The sequence below is a fragment of the Rhinatrema bivittatum genome, chromosome 1 (genome assembly GCF_901001135.1).
Source record: "Rhinatrema bivittatum chromosome 1, aRhiBiv1.1, whole genome shotgun sequence".
NCBI classification, from domain to species: domain Eukaryota; kingdom Metazoa; phylum Chordata; class Amphibia; order Gymnophiona; family Rhinatrematidae; genus Rhinatrema; species Rhinatrema bivittatum.
Window position 1 is genome coordinate 772537049 of NC_042615.1, and position 21152 is coordinate 772558200.

Genomic DNA, 21152 nt, shown 5'->3' on the forward strand with positions numbered 1-21152 from the left:
TCCATGAGAGAAGTTGGGCAGGGACAGATTTTATGCACATACTTTTGATTTTTGTACATGCACAAAGTTATATCAATACCCTAGCGAATGTAACTTTGTGCGTTTGAGTCAGCACCAGTTATGTGCATATCTGTGAGCCTTCACGGCAGATCTATGCACAGAAATCCACCTTGAAAATTCTGGCTAAAATCTGCAAATAAAAAGTACCCACAGACTATAGCCTACACAGGCTGTTTGAAAATTTCTTTGCATTTTTTATTATTAGCCCAAACAGTCAAGAGTATGTAAGCATTGTCAAGATTTTGACAATGGTGTTTCTGCGTATATTTTCAAAATCTTGAATCGAGACGGACTACAAATACAACACTGAATTCCAGCCCTTGAGAAAGAACGATGAGCGTTCGAAACATGGTCCCATGTCGGGCATGTTGACAATCTATGGCTTCAGCGATGTCTTCAAGTTAAGTTTTTGGAATTATATATACTGCATGATTTTCACATTGCATATGAAAAATACAAAAAAATGGGACTTTGACCGATGATTAAAGATAAGGCTTATCATCCAGCAATCCTGCTCATAAGATGAAGCCTATTATGACTGGTCAAGAATACCTTAAAGCGTCTTTACTAATATTGTAAAGTACTATTGGCATTCTGGTTGGTTTCTTAAAATGCTATACATCTTACAAATTCTGCCAGAGTTATGTAAACTTATGAGCACAACTGTACTTCTGAAGAGTTAAATATGTTTAAAAAGTCACATAATAAATACAATTCACAATTTGCTTGAGCAAGTAACATGGCAGGCTGAATTCCCACTGCAACAGCTCAAAACCACAGTTAAGCAGACATGTAATAAAAGCACTAACATAATCTGTAAAATTATTTAAAATTGGCATATAAATTTGGAATATAAGATTTGACTCAAATTATACAAGATTCTCTAAAGCCATATGAGTCCATTTTCAATAAGCCAGAGAGTGTCAGCCAGGTAATTTGACCCATTATCTTTAGCCAAATTTCCAGGCATATGTAACCAGCTAGGTTTGCAGCTGATAATGCCCCTAAATCTAGTCAGACAAAATTTGTCAAGTTGCTAGAGCCAAAGCTTCACATTAAGTGATTAAATCAATATCTATCTCAAGAATACCTCCAGAGCTGACCTTTTTCCGTCTGGCTAAATTTATGCTCCCTGAGAATTTGGGGGACATTGACAAATTTAGCCATTCAATGGTGGAACATTTTCAAAATCAGAGGATTACCCAACCAACTTGTAAAGTCAGGTGGGTAAACCTTTTGAAAATTGATCCAATAGTTATTATGTGAGTTTTTCACATTACCTTCTGAATTAAATAACCATATTACAATATGCACCACAAACTAATAATAAATAGAAGTGGATAGACACACACTTATGAAAACAATTGAAAGGAAGCAAGTGTTAAACACATCCTTCTCTAAACAAAATACAAGTTTTGAGTTACACCTTCAAAATGTGCACAATGTTTACTGAAATAATCAACAGGAACTGGAGCTTTTCAGTAGGGAAGTGCAACAATTCAAAGTCAAATCAAGTAGACTTCAGCTTGTTTTGAGTTTCACAATAAACATAGATTTTCCCCACATCTGCTAAGAAAATTCACAGATTTAGAAAATAATCCAAAGCAGTTACAAAAAAATCTGCTTCTGATCTGAAATATTTGAAGTAAATCCACTAATCCATCCATAAAAAAAAAAAGTCCTTGGATTCACTTTGAAATTTCCAAGGTTTTAATTTTGACGTTTTTACTTTAAGAGTAATCAGTTCAACAAACTTGCAATTTTTTACAATTTTGCTGAACCAGAGTAACAAACCTCTTTTAAAATGATTTGCATATCTCCAATCTTCAATTTAAATTTTGCTTTTCTCACGGGTACATTTCTTTTCAATTTGACTTATAACCTACTAACTTCAAGGACTACAGACAAAAGCAGTGACAAGAACTAACTCTACTTGCATGGTAATAAGAAGTTTAAATAGTTTCATTTCCTTCTGGTCAGATATAATATCCAGAAATATGCAAACATATTCAAAGTGCATCCTCTTAAAAGCAGGACAAATACCACTTTCGTGTAAGCTACTATGGTAGGTTAACTGCTTGGTCTTCATTAAATCTTGGAATCTTCTTGAATTCTTCCTGTTTCTTTAAGAAAAGCTGAGCCAGGATATGGTCTGCGGTGGCATGGAAGTAATCATCCATATCCAGAGTTGCAAGCTGGCAAAAAGACAACCAGAGTTTTAGAAGAAATACTTTTTAAGTGTAGTGGTCCTTCCTTAAAGCAAATGAAAGGGCCAATGTACTAAAGTACACCAATCCTTTTGCAAATGTTAAAGTGCATTTAAAAGCTCTGGTAGCATTTTCAATCCAGTTTACATGTGTAAATTAGATTTTGAGATTTTTAATGCAAAATCTATGCTAATGAGTTAATGAGGTACAGTGAAATCCAGCTCCTTACTATTAGTGCATAGAAAAATAACATTTATTAAAAATTGGAAAGGTGAAATTACGTTTTTGCGAGAATGTCTGCATTAATGCACTAGCTTTGATGATTGTACACTATTTTACATGTTAACATGGGCAGTTAATGCAAGATAATTAATGCATGTTAACAACAGATGTTAATGCACTATAGTACCCATGGCACTGCCATAAGAAGACATCAGTGCTGCTGCACAGCTGAAACAACAAAATTCACGGGAGACTTTAAGTTGTGTGACTAAGGACTCAACTTGCAAATTCTTTTTTGGTCACTAAGTTTACCCAGATAGCTTTAGACCTGACCTCCACCATGAAGAGACTTATCTGGTTACATTTAGATAAGTAGCGCTTAATATCGGTGATACCTGGTCAAGTTTAAGCCCCACCCCCTCCACGCAACCTCCCTTTTTATCACGGTAAATTTTAGCCAAGTGATGCTTTCACCAGCTAAAATGTATCCACTGCAAGGGGTGTGAAATTCTAAACCTTGGATTTGTTGGGCTAAGTCCCGATCTTGGCTGGGCAAACTTAGGGGTAGATTTTTAAAAAGAGCACGTTTGCGTACTTTTGTTTGCGCACCAGGCACAAACAAAAGTACGCTGGATTTTATAAGATACGCGCATAGCCTTGCGTATCTTATAAAATCCTTGATCGGCGCGCGCAAGGCTGCCGATTTTGGGCAGCCGGTGCGCGCCGAGCCGAGCAGCCTGTCACCGTTCCCTCCGAGGCCGCTCCAAAATCGGAGCGGCCTCGGAGGGAACTCTCTTTCGCTCTCCCCTCACCTACCCCTCCCTTCCTCTACCTAACCCACCCCCCCCGGCCCTATCTAAACCCCCCCCCTTACCTTTGTCCATAGATTTACGCCTGCGAGAAGCAGACGTAAATCTACGCACGCCAGCGGACTGCTGGCGAGCCGTGCTCCGACCCGGGGGCTGGTCCGAAGGCCTGGACCACGCCCCCGGGCCGGCGCCACGCCCCCGGTCCCGCCCCCAAAACACCACGTCCCGCCCCCGAAACGCCGCGTCGTCAGGTCCCGCCCCTGACACGCCCCCTTCCAAAAACGCCGGGACCTACGCACGTCCCGGGGCTCTGCGCGTGCCGGCGGCCTATGGAAAATAGGCGCGCCGGCGTGCAAGGCCCTGCTCGCGTAAATCCGCGCGGATTTACGCGAACAGGGCTTTTAAAATCCGCCCGTTACTGAATTCTGATTTCCTTGCATTAAAAATTAAATTAAAAAGATATTTGTCACAGCCTGAAAAACAGACAAATCAAATTATGCAGGAGGGAAAGCTACCAGGGATGTTCCATTTATGCCCTTCTCTCCATATGCAGACATGCCCATGAATACTAGGGATGTACATTCATTTAGAAATGACACAAAAAACGTAAAGTAACACCTGTTTCATTGCATGTCATTTCAAAATGAAATGAAAATAGAACTCCAATGAAATGTGTTGGGTTTTTCTTTTTGTTTTGTGTAGCAGATTGTAATGGAGTGTACTGACAACTCCCTCATTCTACTATTCCCAAGACTGCAGCAGGCCCGAATACGCTACACGTGATGTGATTGAGGGAGTTGTCAGTACACTCTTTCTACCTTAAAGAGCCAGGTTCAGGTTTCTAGCCCAGTCCTCCATAAGGCAGAACGCTCCACCCAACCATAAGAACCCTGGCCTAGAAAGCTTGAAGAAGCCTCAGGAAGCTGGTATATTCGTACGGAGTATCTTTACCTGACAATTGTACCAGACACAAGGTGAGCCATTATTTTGTTACTGTGTGAAGCACTGTAAATAAATACATGTACCAGAACTGGACTAGTCAAGTCTTGTTGTGTTCCTGGACTATTCCCAAGGCTGCAGCTGGCCCGAAAACGATAAACGTGGTGTTAGGAATGGGATTTTTTTTTTTTTTTTTTTTGCTTAAGTAGGAAGTACAAGTAAAATACCCACAGAAAAAAAACTCCCAGAAGAAAAAAAAAATAATCCTTGCAGAGTTTTCTTTCCTGGGGCCCTTGAACTTCAAATTCTACCACAGCAGGCCAAAGGAGCAATGCCCACCTGGATAGTCAGGGGTAAAGTAGTAAGTTAGGGCCAGTAAGACCAGCAAGTGTTTTTGTTTTATGCACCTCATATGAGTTATCCATTTGGGAGCTGGCCCCAAAGGGAGATAAAATGGATCAAGTAATCCAGGTCCTAGCCATGAGTCAGCAATAGCTGAAGAATGCCCTGCACACACAAATAGATAAACAGCAGTAGCTGAAAGCTTAGTCTTAACGCAACTAGATGAGGCCCTGCAATCAGCTCTGTCCAGAATACCTCAGGCACCCTCATCTTCATATATATATGAAGATGAAGGCAGAAGAGAACCCAGAGGTCTTTCTAAAATAAATTGGAATGGACAGCCCACCTGTCGGCCTGGCTGGAGATCAGCTAGACATTTTACTTGTCAAATTTGCTCACTGGCAGGAGTCAAGCGGCTTTCCAGGCAGCCAATCGAGATGGGAGAACTTCCTATGAGGGCGTCAAGACGGCTATACTACAGAGAGCTGGATACTCCCCAGAACATTTCTGGCAGCAGTACCAGCGAGTAGCCCTGCAGCCCAGGGAGAGCCTCAGAAACCTCTTTCATTGATTGAAAGATGCCAGTTGAAAGTGGCTGTAGCCAGAGGCAAGTTTGGGACTAGAAATTGCCCATCAGATACTCCTGGAGCAGTTCCTAGATGGTCTAGACCGGCTCATGAGGAGTTGGGTCTGCCAGCACACCAGGCTCACCTTGGGGAGAGCCCTGGAAGTGGTGAAAGCCTTCCACCATGCTCCGTCAATGCCACCTGGCATAAGGGGCTTAGAAAGGCAACCCATAACCATTCCTTGGCGTGGGACGGAGGATAGAGGACCTCAACTACGAAACTCCGAGGAAGGCGGCACGACCTCTGTACCCACCTGGTTCAGGTTTCTAACCCAGTCCTCCTTAAGTCAGAGCGCTGCAAGAAATTCTGGGTGAAGGGAAGGCTTGCAAGAAGTCAAAATAGTCCTTGTCGCTCCTGTCCTGCTGGGTCTTGTTTTCAAAATGGTACCAGCCAGCCTTGGTATTCTGTTGTAGGGCCGCATGCCATGCAGACTCACAACAAAATGGCACTGAACAGCCATTTCTGCTGCATAGCAGATCACCACCAGCCTCCGGCCCGGCTCTCGCCATTTTGAAAACAGGGCCCGACAGGGCAGGAGAGACTGGGAATTGCTCCAGCCTCATTTCAACTTCTTGCAACCTACAGATGGGGTAAGATGGGTCCAGGGAAGGTGGAAGGAGAAAGGAATGCCTGGAGGAACAGGGGAAAGTCATTGGTTTTTTATTTTGGCAGCAGAGGGAGGGGGAACCCTGCTTCTTCTTTTCCTTTCTTTTTTTTCAGTTTGGTTTTTGTTTTTTTTTTGCTTTGGTGTTTACTTCATTTCGAGTAAATGCAATGAACCAAAATAAACATCAAACTAAATGAAAAACGATGTAAAAACCCTAAACAAAATTTAAAAAAAAATATATATAAAATTGTTTCCCATTCATTTCCAAAGTAAACACCTATTCAACCCAAATGCATGCAAGTCTTTTGCTCATCTCCCAGAGCCCTGAGACTCAAATGTATTTATTCCTACTTCAGGCCTTATATGCCTGTCAAAAAAATAAGGAAGGTAATTCATCCTACCTCATTGCCAGTGCTAAAGGCCAGAATCATAAACAAGTCTTCATCACAAGAACTCTTAATATAGTGCTGGGTTCCAATGGGAAAGAAGAAGACATCGCCAATCCCAATATTAAAATCAGTGCTGGGTCCAGTGCCAACAATTCCAACCTAGGGATAAATGGATCATAAAGTTTAATTTATCAAAGTACCTTTCCACTGGTGTCATGCTTTTCTTTTTCCTTTTAAATTGATCAGATTTACAGGTGGACTAGCACAATGCGTTGATATCCTTTCTGTCAAAATATGAAAAGTACATAATGCAAGTGTAGAAAAGCATTACAGCATCAGGTAAAAAAAAAAGTATCTTTATTTATTGCATCCATTTGTAAACTGCCTATCCATACAGAGGCTCCAGGAGGATACAGAACATAAATATAATAAAACATCAGTATAACATTTACAACAACAAAAAATACAATTACTCTTGCCTTGTGAATATACTGCTCCTTACTCTTTTATTTTGTTTTGCCTGGCAGTCTCTTTCCTTTGGTCTTCCAGCTCAGTCAGAACCAGCTGCTATTGGACTACATTTAAAACCAACCCAGATTTTTTCTCTCCCGATTTTATAATCCCACAGTTCAACTCAACCCACTCACTGCAGAAGCAGTCCTTAACCCAAATCACAGTAGTATGGATCCTCCTGGGTCTGGCTACCAGGTGCCACTGTGTTTAATGACTGAGATTCTCTCTCACCAGGGGCTCTGAATGCTGCCTCAGAAGCAACAGCAGTCGACCCAGTACCAAACAGTCCAGGAAGCAGACGCCTGGCCCAGTACTCCAAGCCAAGCCAAGCCAAGCCAGTTCACAACACTGCCACTTATCCATTGCTCCAGCCCTACTGCACCCTAATTAAAGCATTTCGATCCCCTGCCAATGCTGCTGTTACCTTTAAAAGATTAGGAAATGAGAACCCTAGCAAACACTGACAAGTTTAGATTTCTTTTTAGAAATGTTTATTTTACGCTGGCCCCATAGCTTGTAACTGCTAGGCCTGTGATACAGCTATTGACCTTCCCTTTCAACATGGGAGGTAGCTGTTTGGACTAAAAGGCCTATAGAAGGATGTTGGCCTGGCAAAAGAAAAAATGTGTTCTATAAAACTGGGGACCACAAAGAGTGCTGATAGCTGGAACTGTACCTCAATATTCTTATGCCATTGACATACAATATTACTTTAACCAGCAAACTAGGACTGAATGTACAAAGAGGTTGCTCCCCATTATATTTATTTGATAAAGGGGTCCATATTCAGTCACTGAGTGGCTAAAGAAGGTAGCCGGATACACCTATCTGGCTAATTTAACTGGGATATTCAGCAGCGCTGAAGCACCATGAATATACCCAGTTATCTTAAAAGTTAGCTGGAAAGATATATCCAGCTGACTTTTAACCTGCCTGCATCGCGGCCAGAGTTAGCCAGTTAGGTTCACCAGCTAACTCTGAATGTATTTATTTTGGCAGCACTTGGGGGAGGGATATTTGATGGCGGCAGTGGCAGGAGTCCAGGCTGTGGCTGCTGTATGCCAATAGGTATATCCAGCTAACTTTAAAACCAGCCTGCAGTACAGCCAAAGATAGCTGATTAGGTTCATTGGCTAACTCCGTGAGCCTAATCTGCTAACTTCACTCCTCTGGGAATGCCTACCTCTCACCCCAGGATCGCCCCCCAAGTAGGGTTGTCAACTGGCTCCAGATTTTCAGGACAGGTTGATCCAGTCCTGCTTTTACTCACCTGCATGCAGGTATTTATAGTCTTGCTTTTCTTAGGGAATGAATAAATCCCCAGCCTGCATGCAAAGGGGTAAAACCAGGACTGGATCAACCTGTCCTGAAAATCTGGAGCCAGTTGGCATCCCTACCCCCGACATAACTCTTTATCTGGCTAGAATTTAGCCAGATAAGTCACCGAATTTTGTGGCTCAGCCATTTAAACGGCTAACTTTTCAGTTATACATCACCATGGCTTTTGACTATCGAAAGGTTTAGTGCATCCAACATTTGAAATTTTAACCTAAAACATTGCCACTGAAAACATGACCTCTGCTAGGTCAATCTCATAATCATAGTTATATAGAAAAACAAAAAAATTGCTTCTAACACATTACCTTTCCACAGCCGCTAATGACATATCCCATTTCATGAGCATTAAAGTGAAAATGAGGCTGTCGTAGGCCATTGGTGTATATTCTGAGTGTTCCTAAGGTTAAAGTATCTGCATGCTGGAAACATAAAGAAATGCTATTTAATTATGCTGCATGGATAATTGATCTACAATATTTATATATTTAATAATAAACAAGAACTATTAAATTAAATCGACCTAGGGTGCATGTAAACCTTTTTGACCAATGCATAAACTCCTTCTATATGGGCAATATATACCATTTCAAGAGGTCTGAACTGGCTCAAGTACAATTGCTTAATTTTAATTTAATTCAATGTATAAATGTATAGCTCCATTTTGAAGAAAACTCAACATAGCATTACACTACACAAAACATATAATTCAGGGATAGGGAACTCTGGACATCGAGTGCCACAAATAGGCTTGGTTTTCAGGATATCCACAATAAATATGCAAAATGAATATGCAGTATATATGCATTCATCTGCCATCATTGAATGCAAACCTGTCTCATGCATTTTCATTGTGAATACCTGAAAACCAAGCCTGTTTGTGGCTTGAGGACAGGAGTTGCCTACCCCTCCCCCCCTTATAAATCATTAAAATGAAGAAAAACATATCTAGAGATCCATATTCAAAATTATTTAGACGGATAACTCACAAGTTATCCATCTAAATGGCAAATGTGGCATATTCAGCCACTTAGGATAAATTATAGCTAGATAACTATTTATACAACTATAATTTAGCCGGATAAAAACAGGTGCTTTAGGGACGTTCCTGAGAGAGGTTGAGTTATCCAGTAACCCAAATGAATCTCGGGTATGTACGGCAAGGTTAGCCGGATAAATTTAGACCTGCTTCTTAGCAGAATATCTTGAAAGACATCTGGCTAAGTAGCGCTGTCATTATCAAACCAAAGCAAGATTCAGAGGGTCAATCCCCTCCCTCCCCTCCCAGAGCTTAATATAAAGGCCCTCAGGCTGTACTCTCCCACTACCCCTCCCCAGCAAACCTTTGAAAAGACTTAGGAAGGGGCCTGCTCCCTCTCTGCCCCTCCCCTACCCACCCACAAGGAATTAGTGGTGCCTACCCCGCCCCCATCCCTCCAACCCTCTCCTAATACCTTTTTGATCCACAGCTAGGAGCAAGGGATGTTACGAGCGCCCGCAGGCGCGGTCGTCTCCAGCGGGTGGTGAGCACTTGGGCCACGGCAGGACTCAAGGAGGAGCCCAAAGCCACACCGTGGGAGGTGAGCTGAGCAGGCATGGGGAGCCAGGCGGGTACAAAAGCAGGGAAGCAGGCACGGAGTCTGACCCTCAGCCGGACCTGCACGCCCATGGTAGCCAACACTGGGAAGTTGACTGATGAACGGTCCTCCGACTGTTCCCGGCCCTTTCGGACCTGCCGCTGGGAACGGCAATGGGCAGCAGGCCGGACAGAGGCGAGGGCAGACAGAGTCCTTTACACTGAAGACATCGTAGACAAGGCAGGTGCAGACATCGTAGACAAAGGCTAGTGCAGACATCGAAGAGGAGGGCTGGAAGGAGACACGGGCACTGTCCCTGAGGGCGCCCTACTCAGCCCACCCACGGGACTGAGTCGCGGACCACCCCGTCCCATACGCGCCCTACACAGCCCAGGAAGGCTGGTCGCGGACCACGTTGAGAACAGGAGAGCGCAGGGAAGATCCAGGCGAGCAGGAACTCCGATGCTGGGATACTGACATCCGAAGCCCCTTCGGCTGGCAGGCAGGGAAGCTCCAGAGCGCAGGGAAGAATCCCACCTGTTGGCCACTCCAGGGCCCAACAGGCCAGAAGGCTCAGGAGCCAGACAGGACATAGGGCAGAACAAGCGGAACTGGATCAGGACATCAGGAACACATCAAGGCAGACGTCAGAAACATCAGGAAGCAAACATCCGGACAGAGACAGGACAAGGAGCCATCAATACAAGGCAGACCACGGAAGACCTGGATTGAGGAAGAGGTACAGGCAACTGTAGCACTCGATCCGAAGGCAAGTTGCAAGTGACAAGAAAGTCCTTATATACTGGAGGTTGTAGGCAACTCCCTGGGAGGAGTTTGCCAGGACCGCCCCTCGCTGGCCCTATAAGTGGGGTAGAGAGCTGCGGGCCGGCCCCTAGGAGAAGGGCGTCGCCAAACAGGAAGTCCAAACGCCGGCAAGCAAGCCACAGGCAGGCCTCAGGAACCGCTAGGCCTCCCAGGCCCTGGAGCAAGTCCCGGATGGTGCACAGGAGAGGCCCTGGCTTCGAAGCGACCTCCGGGAGGAAGGTAAGATACCTCCTGTAGCGCAGCAACAGGGGGGATCGTAACAAGGGACCCTTTACCCCATTCCCTCCAGCACTGCTCTGATAGAGGCAGCACTGGAAGCGTAAATTTCAACGTAGCCAGTTAGAATTTTTTATTAACCGGCTATATGAAGCCAGATAACTTTAGGCTGGTATATTCATCAAGATGATTCTCCCGCTGAATATATGGGACAAGTTGTCTGGCTAACTTTAGCCAGATAACTTGTCCACTAACCAGCCTAGTGAATATGGACCTCCCAAAAGTCAAATGAGATTAAACCAATATAAATTTCACATTCAGAAGAATATCCGATTATGTTTAAAGTTATCCTGTTATAGTTAATCGGATAACGTTCATCAGGGATATTCAGTGGAACATTTCTCCCACTGAATATCCAGGACAAGTTATCCATCTAACATTAGCAAGTAGCGCTTTGGAGATGATCAAAATGTTTTGAGATGAGAGGTAGGGGGTATTTATTTTTTATCATGATGATATTTAGGCCTCTGTAGTCGATGCAGAGCCATAGTGTCCCATCCTTTTTTCCTACAAAAAAGAACCCTGGACCGGCTGGAGAGGATAACAGCCTGATAAATACCCATTCTAGGTTCTCCTTGATATATGCCAACATGGTCAACGTTTCTGGTATTGACAGATTTTATAACTTGCGCGCGCAAGTTATAAAATCAGGGGTCGGCGCGTGCAAGGGGGTGCACAATTTTGCACCTTGCGCGCGCCGAGCCGTGCTGCCTTCCCCCATTCTCTTCCCCATAACCTAACCTTCCCACCCCTTCCCCTAACCTTTCCCTCCAGCCCTACTCTAACCCCCCCTGACTTTTATTTTACCTTTTGCGCGCGCCGGCAGCCTGCCAGCAAGCAATCCTCCAACACAGCAGTAATGGCTGCTGTGTCGGAGGCCTCTGGCCCCGCCAATGCCCCGCCCATGCCCCTGACCCTTTTTGCAAGCCCCGGGACTTACACACGTCCCAGGGCTTTATGCGCGTCGCCGGGCCTCAGGATATACGTGCGTAGGGCTTTTAAAATCCAGCCCTCTGTATACCCGGGTATAGTTACTCAGGTAACTTTAAGCCACAGTATGTTTTTGAAACAGACTTACCTGCATAAGCTTAGCTGGATAACACTCAATATTAACGTTACCTGGCTAAAATTAATCCCCACCCCCACCCTCTCTCTTTTAACCTGGCTAAGTGTTACTCAGGTAAAAAGCTGGTGAGGGGGATATGTTCAATTAGTTTTTTGTATGGATAGCTGAATAGTTCAACCAACAACCTCCTTTAAATAAGGACTTCTCAATGGTCTCTGAGCTCACATAGGGCACCTCTGTGACCTGGAAGAGGCACCACCATCTGAAATGCTCAGCTGCCGAGAGTGCCACCATGGCTTGAAAGGGGCGCCACCGCCCACAGTAGTCCAAGGGGGGAAACCCCCTTCTATGGAGGCCACTGAAGTGACTTAAAAGAGGCACTGTCACCCTCAGTGCTCCAAGGGAGATGGCCTCCTCCCCAGCCATAGAGGGTGCTGTTTCCTGTGGTCCCATAGGGCACTAAACCCAGACCCGCATAAGTTGATGGTCTCAGTCTAGTTCCCAATGGCCAAGTGTCCACAACACAAAAATATCAAACACCACCATTTGGTAAAACTGCTGGTGATCTCAAAAGAGAGGCCAAAATTTTCAGTCACATAGGGGCTCAGATGTGCTTCCTCCAAAGCAGGGTTGACACACATTAACAGGACTATATGGAAGAAGCTTGTATTGCTACTACCTCTGCTTTAACTGTCCTAGTAGGTTTCCTATGTTGTCAATCTGACACCATTCATGAGAACCCCAGTCACTTGAAACATTTATTTGCAAAAGCCTTCTTTCTAAATTAGAAATCACAACTGTAAGGCACATTATAGCTGCTAGATTAAAATCTTTTTAAAAGGGGAAAATGTTTGTACAATATGACAGCTCTCAATAAACACCAGCGCCTTCCAAACACTTACTTGATTCAAAGACTCACTAAAAATTTTCTCATTCTTGTTTAAACCATTTCCATCCTTGCGATAACGAGCCCATTGTATTATTCCTCCTGGGAACTGGAATTGTTTAGAACCTAAAACAATAGAATTCATGAAGAGAAAGATCTATTCATTCCATTTTATTTCTTCTCAGCTGAACGTTTCCTTCTGAGTGCTCATGCTCTTCATTATGCCTTAAGCTATTTACCTGTTCCAACTACAGAGTGTAGGCTACCCAGAGAACGTGACAGGGGATAGGTTATTGCCAGGTAATCCCCAGACAGCAGCAAGAACACCTCAGAGTACTGCTGCCTTCTCCTCACTTTGTAATCCATTCGTTTTAGGAGGCAAGAGCCTCGTTGCTATGTCATCAGTTTAAAAATTATTTCCTTTTCAAGATTTTATATCACGTTCTTATATACTTCATGTGTTACTGTATTGTGCAGATGTAGAATAAAGATTATTTAAAAAAATAATCCAACTTTGGTGGAGAGGGTCACTTTCTTCACTCATGATGTCAACTCCAATGTATATTATATCTGATTACAAGCTCATTAAAACAGTCTCTTTTTTTCGTTATTGCTCATTTGATGTTATTGAGCTAAACAGGTTGCAGATGTAGATTATAGGTAAATAGATTAAGTAAAATGCTGCGATCAATGAATTCACACCAACATAAGATATAATTCTGGCAACTGAAGCTATTACTGTGAAACAAAGTATTTTTCACAATAGCAAAGTGCAACTATGGGTATTTTGTTATTGGTCTTCACATGTAAGGATAACTCTGAAGCAGGAAATGGTGAAAGAAAAGCTAAATTTGGCAGCAAGTGGGTGACGGAAAGAAGAAAGTAAAAAGGAAACACTATTTTCCCCACAATAATTTGGTGAAAATATTACATACATGAAGACAATTTAACTTTTCTTTTTGAACCTAAAACTAGATAAAATACTTAACTAGTTGCTGGGTCAATTAATTGTATTGGGCAAAAAGGAAATTTAGATTTGGTGATTAGTAAAATCAGTGTTGCACCTGCAAAATTCCGTTTTTACCAGTTGCTTTTTCCAGTTTTCACCTTTACGGTGTTTCAAAATGAGTTTAAATCCCCTTATAATAAGTCACAAGAGGCCTAGTATTTGCTTTGGCGATGGGCCGATTCAGGTCACTCGCCTCTGCGTGCGATTGCATGTTGAGGGCGCTATTAGGTGCCGCGAGTTGGACGCGCGTTTTCCGCCCCTTACTGAATAAGGGGTAAGGGAAAACGCGCGTCCAAAGGCAGGTTAACAGACAGACTGGCTCCGTGGCAGGGCTGTCATGCAGGAGATATGGGTTCAGTTATTCAGGCCAACTGGGGCTGGGGATGCTGCAGTGCCAGGTGGAGTGGGTAAAAGCAAAGCCCAGCCATCGTAGCATGCTGACCCCTAGTGGTCATATTCAGTATCAGGTTCCGAAAGGAGCTGTGGGCTGTTACTGCTGACCAAGGAGTTTTGTTGTTATGGCTAGAAAGGAAATTGAAAGCTCAAAATGGGAATTAACCATGGGACATTCACAATGAAAGTTGCCACAGGAGGTTGGGATCAAAGTGGAAAGCCAAAGACCAAAAGAAGAGTGTTGTGCCTCATCCCCATCCCCCCTTCCAAAAAAAAAAAAGGGATTATATTAATTAGATTATTTTCAAATATTTTTACTGTATGAAGCAATGATTATGTTGCAGCATTTTCTGGAACATAGCATCTTATTGAGTTAATGCCCACTGTGATATGATGCAGAAAGTACTAAAGTCAGTTTGATAGGACTAGCAGGACAGTTCTCTCTAAGGTGGGACTTTTCAGTGCAATTTAATACCTCAACAAGAGACCAATATGATCTCAAAAGCTAATGCACTAACATCTTTGGGTAATTCTTCTGTAGGTCCAACAAAGAGGTTTCAAAATTTACAAAGAATCCACTATTTCCAGGACCAATATAGCACCTACAATGTTTTCTGTTTCCAAACTATGAGATTCACTGTTGTATCATTCACATGCATCCTCCCTGGAGGCTTGAAACTGGATTTTTTTTTTTTTACAGCTGGTTGCGCTCACTGCCAGCTTCCTCAACTATATCTCAAAGGAAAACAAGTAAAAAAAGAGATTCTGCTACCGCCGGCAAATTCAGCATCCATGGAAAGACAGAAACAGAAGGGCTTTGTATAGGATTTCATTAATTAATGCTATTTGTATGCTACTGACTGAACACATTTTTAGAAATTTAAATTTTTTCTTCATTTTTAACCCAAACACATAAAAGCATAGTGGAAATTACCAATTCATGTAAATATTATTTGTTGGATGAATTTTCAGTTTTCCATTTTTCCTGGCTGTCAAACTAACTGGGCTTTCATCTTTTCATGCAAACTTTTACCACATTTTCGCAAAATAAGAGATTAACTTTCTACATAGCCTTGCCAGAGACACCATGCACTCTGAATATAAGCAATAATTTGAATGGGAAAAAATCAATTAATGCTTGTGGTTTCTATCAAGCTGAGAACTGCCTTCTCCCATGTGTACTTGACTTCAACATAGAACACATAACTCAAGTCATTGGATGTTATTAGTCAGGCTAAGCTCTGTGGGAGGAGATATTTCTTAAGGAAAGCTTTATTATGTTCTTATACCTTTCAGATCATAAAAGTACTTCCAAACAAGATCATCTGGAGACTGAACATAGCTGGCATTCTGAACAAGCTCCACCAGGTTCATTGGCAGGTTTACGGCTTGATCTTCTTTTGGTCTTTTGAATGTTCTAATAAACTCAACTCCACCTTGAGGCTGAAAGATAAAGTGCTAAGTTAGTGAAACATGCACTGGAAGCCCTGATACATAATTAACTAATTAGACTGTCAACTTTGAGCTACGAGGTCAAAAGAGCTGCCAGACTGGCACGGAAACAGCTTGGCAGATTCTCAACTTAACGTTTACCCATGGGTTGATTTATGACATCTAGTCATACTCACAAAAGTCATAAATTACAGCAAATAAAATTAGGTGTGATGTTGTGCCAGTAGTTATATTTGGTGTTCACTGTTCAACCACACAAATAGAAATAGTCTGAGAAATGTCAGGAAAACAATCTTAGAACTTGCTTTTCTCTTTCGAATGGTATCAAGGAGCTATAGTTTGTTCCTTCTATTACTGTAAACTGAAAGGCAAATATTTTCAAATTCATAACAAAAAAATTTGCAAGAACTCATGTTAAACTAGAAACTAGGAATATGATTCATTAAGAATGTTCTCATAGGCACAGAACTGAGAGAAACATTAATTTAATTTATCATTTGAATGCACCCAAACTGCATCCAGACAATGAGTACCTTCCCTAAAGAGTTTATAATTTAAGTGAAAACTTGATGGACAAGGAGATAAAGAGACTTTCCCCAAAGTCAAAGAGAATTATAGTGGGGAGCAATATTCAGCAGCTGCCTGGCTTGCAAAGTTAGCAGGACAAACTTATCCGGCTAAGTATCTGATTCACTAAGGGGTTTTCCCATAGACACAAAATGGGAGGAAAGCCTTAATGAATCTGACCCTAAAATTTGTTGAGATCTTCAAAGGCACAGCAGCACCATTGAACATATCTAAATATCTTAAAGATAGCCAAATATCTTTATCTAACTTTAAGACAACTTTATGGCACAACCAGGGTTAGCTGGGTAAGTTATCCACTTAATTTAACTCTGCTCTGGAATGCTCCTAGAACACCCCTACATTATCTAGCTATATTTTAGCCAAGTAGTGAGTTATCTTGATAAAATTTAGTTAGTAAAATGCCCAAAATATTCAAAATAAAGCATTTAGCTAGATAACTCACAAGTTGTCCAACTAAACACCTTTGAATAAGTCCATCATTCTAACCACTAGAACCCTAAATTAATCAAATTCTATATGAGTGGGATACCACCTATTTCTTTTCACGTACTATATTGCACTGATAAGATTCATAACTCTTATTTCATTAAAATGCTATGAATGTTCACATATGCATGTTTTTTATACTATGGTCATGCAGTAAATCATATGCACATTAATACAGTTTAATTTATATTTTATGTATGCAAAGATATAATCCATGTTGAATTTGTAGAAACAGCAGAATAATAAAACAATTTAAATAAATAAAGTTCATGGGTAAAATATACCCATGGACTTTGCATTTAAGTGGGCAATTATGAAAACTGTTCATATATTTAAAAAAAAAAAAAAACAAAAAAAAAAAACTTATGGTTACATTTTTAATGTAACAACATGCTTTCTGAAACTATAATCATACTCCAGGGGTGGCTCAAGGCAATCCACTGCCTGAGACTACCAATTTTAAAAAATTATATTAAATTATATTAAAACATTTACTATAAAACACATTTGGGGGTGGGTGGAGCACGACAGCTGGGATAACCTGCTATGCCCCCACAGGTTTTCCCTTATTTTTGGGAGATCATAAAATCATTACTGTTTTGAGCTACAACTGTGCAGGTTACCCCAAGCCTTCTAAGGCGATAGCTAATGACAGAAGAATGCTGGGCTGCACAGAGAGAGGAATATCGAGTAAGAAAAGGGAAGTGATTATTCCCTTCTACAGGTCCTTGGTGAGGCCTCACCTGGAGTACTGTGCTCAATTCTGGAAACCGTATCTCCGAAGGGACAGAGACAAGATGGAAGCGGTCCAAAGAAGGGCGACCAAAAAGTTGGATGGTCTTCATCGAATGACTTATGAGAAGAGATTGAAGAATCTAAATATGCATACCCTGGAGGAAAGGAGGAGCAGGGGTGATATGATACAGACGTTCAGATACTTGAAAGGTTTTAATGATCCAACGTCAACAACAAACCTTTTCTGTTGGAAAAAAATCAGCAGAACCAGGGGTCATGATTTAAAACTCCAGGGAGGAAGACTCAGAACCAATGTCAGGAAGTATTTCTTCTGGGAGAGGGTGGTGGATGCCTGGTGGTGAAGGCCAAAACTGTGAAGGATTTCAAAGGGGCGGATTTCAAAGGCCTATTGGTCTTCTTCTGCCATCATTTCTATATTTCTATGTTTCTAAGAAGCAAAATGCAGTCATATCACTGCTGTTCCTCCACTCTCCCTTTCTCTCTCTCCTCCCATCCCCACCAGTCTCCCTCTCTCTTCTTCCCCCGTCCTCACTAGTCCCCCTCTCTTTCTTTCCACATCCCCACTGGTCTCTCTTTCCCTTTCCCTCTCCCCATCTTCCTCTCTCTCTATTCCATCCTCACGTCTCCCCATCTTTCTCTTTCCCCATCCCCACAAGTCTCTCTCTCATCCTCACCAGTCTCCTCTCTCTCTCCCCTATTCCCACCAGTCTCCCTTCTTTCTGTCCCCATCCTCATTAGTCTCCCTCTCTCGCTCCCTCATCCCCACAATTTGCCCTCTCTCTCTCATTCCCCATACCCATCAGTCACCCTCTCTGTCTCCTTCTCCTATCCCTATCAGTCTCCCTCTCTCTCGCTTTCATCCCTCATACCCACCAGTTGCCATCTCTTTCATATATCCCCCTCAGCACCATTCTTCCTCACTTAACCTCCTTCACTCTCCCAGGTAGGCGCTACAAAATAGAAAGCAGCTCTTACTGCTGCTGAGCTCCCCCTCCCCCCCCCCCCCCCCCCCCCACCTGCTGGGATGGCCACCACTGTTTGCTGCTATCACATTGCTGACCCTGCACTGCCGAAGTTGAGTTTCAGCATGTGATGTGCCTTCAGATAGGAAGCTGGTTCACCTACTTTTCATCCTGATGGCTGCTCTCACTTCCAGCTCATGGGTTGGAACTGAGGAATATGAGCAGCCTGATCATGGCCCACCATCCTTGCACCATCCTTTATATGTATATTGAAAAAAAGACAGCAAGGGCTACTTTTCCTACTCGGGATGGTGGTGCTCAGGGCAAGTACTAGGTTTTTTGGTGCCCTGTGTGAACAATTATTTGTTCTGCACCACACACACACACAATTCATTCAGAATCTGTCCTAGCTCATCAAATAAAGCCCAGCACCCTCCTGCAATCTATATTTTCAAAAACTGACATGCCCCCACCCCCATCACATATGCAGAACACAGAGAGATCCTGACCAAATACAGAATGAAGAGATCAGAAAGTATAAACAAAAGCATACTGAGAAGAAATTAACTGGAACCCACATCAAGCCTCCATATGCACAGCAACAATGGAAAATCAGAGACAGTACAACTCTTCATAAAGCATTAAATAATAAAATCAAGTAATATAAAACATCAATCATAATAGTAAAATCATATTCATAAAAAGAATATTTCAAACCAGTTAATGAATAAGAATACCCAAAATTTCCCAAACACCAATAAAATATTTCAAAACATCTGATGAATAAAAAATCCAGTAATTAAAAAAGTTCTATTTCTTCCCAAAAAATTAAATATTTCAAAAGAGCAGAAACATCAAATTATACCCAATAATTAAAATTAAAGGAAAATTAGGACTTACCTGATAATTTTCATTCCTGTAGTACCAAGGATCAGTCCAGACTGCTGGGTTATGCCTCCCGTCCAGCAGATGGAGTCAGAGAGAAACTGAAAAGGCACCACTGATATACCCTGGTGCACCCCCTGCAATCCTTCAGTATAATCCATAACAAAGCATTATGAAATTAGAAAACAATGGCAAATTCTGTGACTAGCTCAATATAAAGATGAAACGTACATGAATATGTGGAAAAAACGAGGAAACCATGAAAACAACCAAGTGCCCGTAAAAAACGGAACCCGAAAAACACGAAAAACAACAGTTGCGGGACTCTACACTCTTCACTGATTTTGGGCGTCTGGACTGATCCTTGGTACTACAGGAATGAAAATTATCAGGTAAGTCCTAATTTTCCTTTCCCTGTACGTACCAGGATCAGTCCAGACTGCTGGGAAGTACCCAAGCTGCCCTAAACGGGGTGGGACCCTGCCAGTCCCGCACGAAGCACACCACTGCCGAATGAGTCCACCGTCGGAGCGCGCACGTCCAAACGGTAATGTCTCGCAAAGGTGTGCAACGTCTTCCAAGTAGCCGCTCGGCAAATTTCCTGTGAGGAAATAAACCCACTCTCTGCCCACGACGCCGCCTGGGAGCGCAGAGAATGAGCCTTAAGACCCTCCGGAACGGCGCGACCCTGGGAAATGTAAGTAGACACAATCGCCTCTTTCAACCAGCGTGCTATCGTAGCTTTTGAAGCTTTATTTCCCTTCTTTGGACCACCCCAAAGACAAACAAATGATCAGACAACCGAAAGGGGTTGGTAACGTCCAGGTACCGCAAGAGCGTCCTTCGAACATCCAACTTGCGAAGTTCCGGTTGCCGCGACGCCTCAGTCCCATCCACCGCAAAGGCCGGTAGGTCCACCGTCTGGTTGACGTGAAAGGCGGAAACTACCTTAGGCAAAAACGAAGGAACGGTACGTAGAGATACCCCCGAATTAGAAATACGGAGAAAAGGTTCCCTACAAGACAACGCCTGAAGTTCCAAGATTCGGCGAGCAGAACAAATAGCGACGAGAAAAACAGTTTTGAGAGTGAGATCCTTGAGAGTAGCCCTTCGTAGGGGTTCAAACGGAGAAGTACAAAGGCCCCGGAGAACCAAATTTAAACTCCAAGAAGGACAGATAGGTCGTACCGGGGGACGCAAATGTTTAACTCCTTTTAAAAATCGTGCCACGTCCGGATGCATGGCAATGGAAAATCCGTCAAGTTTACCGCGGTAACAGCCTAAGGCTGCTACCTGCACACGCAGAGAATTATAGGATAAACCCTTCTTCAGACCCTCTTGCAAAAAAGTCAGAATATGAGACACCGTTGCCTTCCGCGACAGCACTTCCAGACCCTGACACCAGGAGTCAAAAACCTTCCATACCCTGACATAAGCAACCGAGGTAGAGGGCTTACGAGCCTGCAGAAGAGTAGTAATGACCGACTCGGAATATCCCTTCTTTCTCAATTGCCGCCTCTCATAAGCCAAGCCGCTAGACAAAAGCGATCGGCCTGGTCGAAAACTACTGGACCCTGCCGAAGGAGTCAAGGCAGATGACCGAGCCGCAAGGGGTCATCCACCGCTAGATTGATGAGGTCGGCGAACCTCGGCCTCCTCGGCCACTCCGGAGCTACGAGAACGACGGGTCCCGTGTGGGATTCTATGCGACGCAATATTTTCCCCACCAACGGCCACGGTAGAAACACATACAGAAGAACGTGCGCGGGCCAGGGAAGAACTAGCGCGTCCACGCCCTCCGACCCGTGTTCCCTTCTGCGACTGAAGAAGCGAGCTGCCTTGGCATTCAAACGAGTTGCCATGAGGTCCAACCGGGGAGTTCCCCACCGGCAACAGATGAGTCTGAGTGCCTCGGGAGATAGTTCCCACTCTCCCGGGTCTA

The 21152-nt window shown here is 43.1% G+C and overlaps 1 protein-coding gene across 3 annotated transcripts in view; it reads right to left on the minus strand.

Annotated features, from left to right (window-relative positions):
- Positions 1-231: 231 nt before the first annotated feature.
- Positions 232-21152, minus strand: part of LOC115077541 — a 54069-nt gene continuing 33148 nt past the window's right edge. For all 3 annotated transcript variants that reach the window (XM_029579837.1, XM_029579852.1, XM_029579844.1), the window contains 5 exons: positions 15371-15524; positions 12696-12805; positions 8358-8471; positions 6214-6360; positions 232-2255 (listed from right to left, as the gene is read on the minus strand). In XM_029579837.1, the coding sequence (XP_029435697.1) occupies positions 2121-2255; positions 6214-6360; positions 8358-8471; positions 12696-12805; positions 15371-15524 (660 nt within the window). In that variant the 3' untranslated portion in view covers positions 232-2120. The remainder of the gene's footprint in view (positions 2256-6213; positions 6361-8357; positions 8472-12695; positions 12806-15370; positions 15525-21152) is intronic.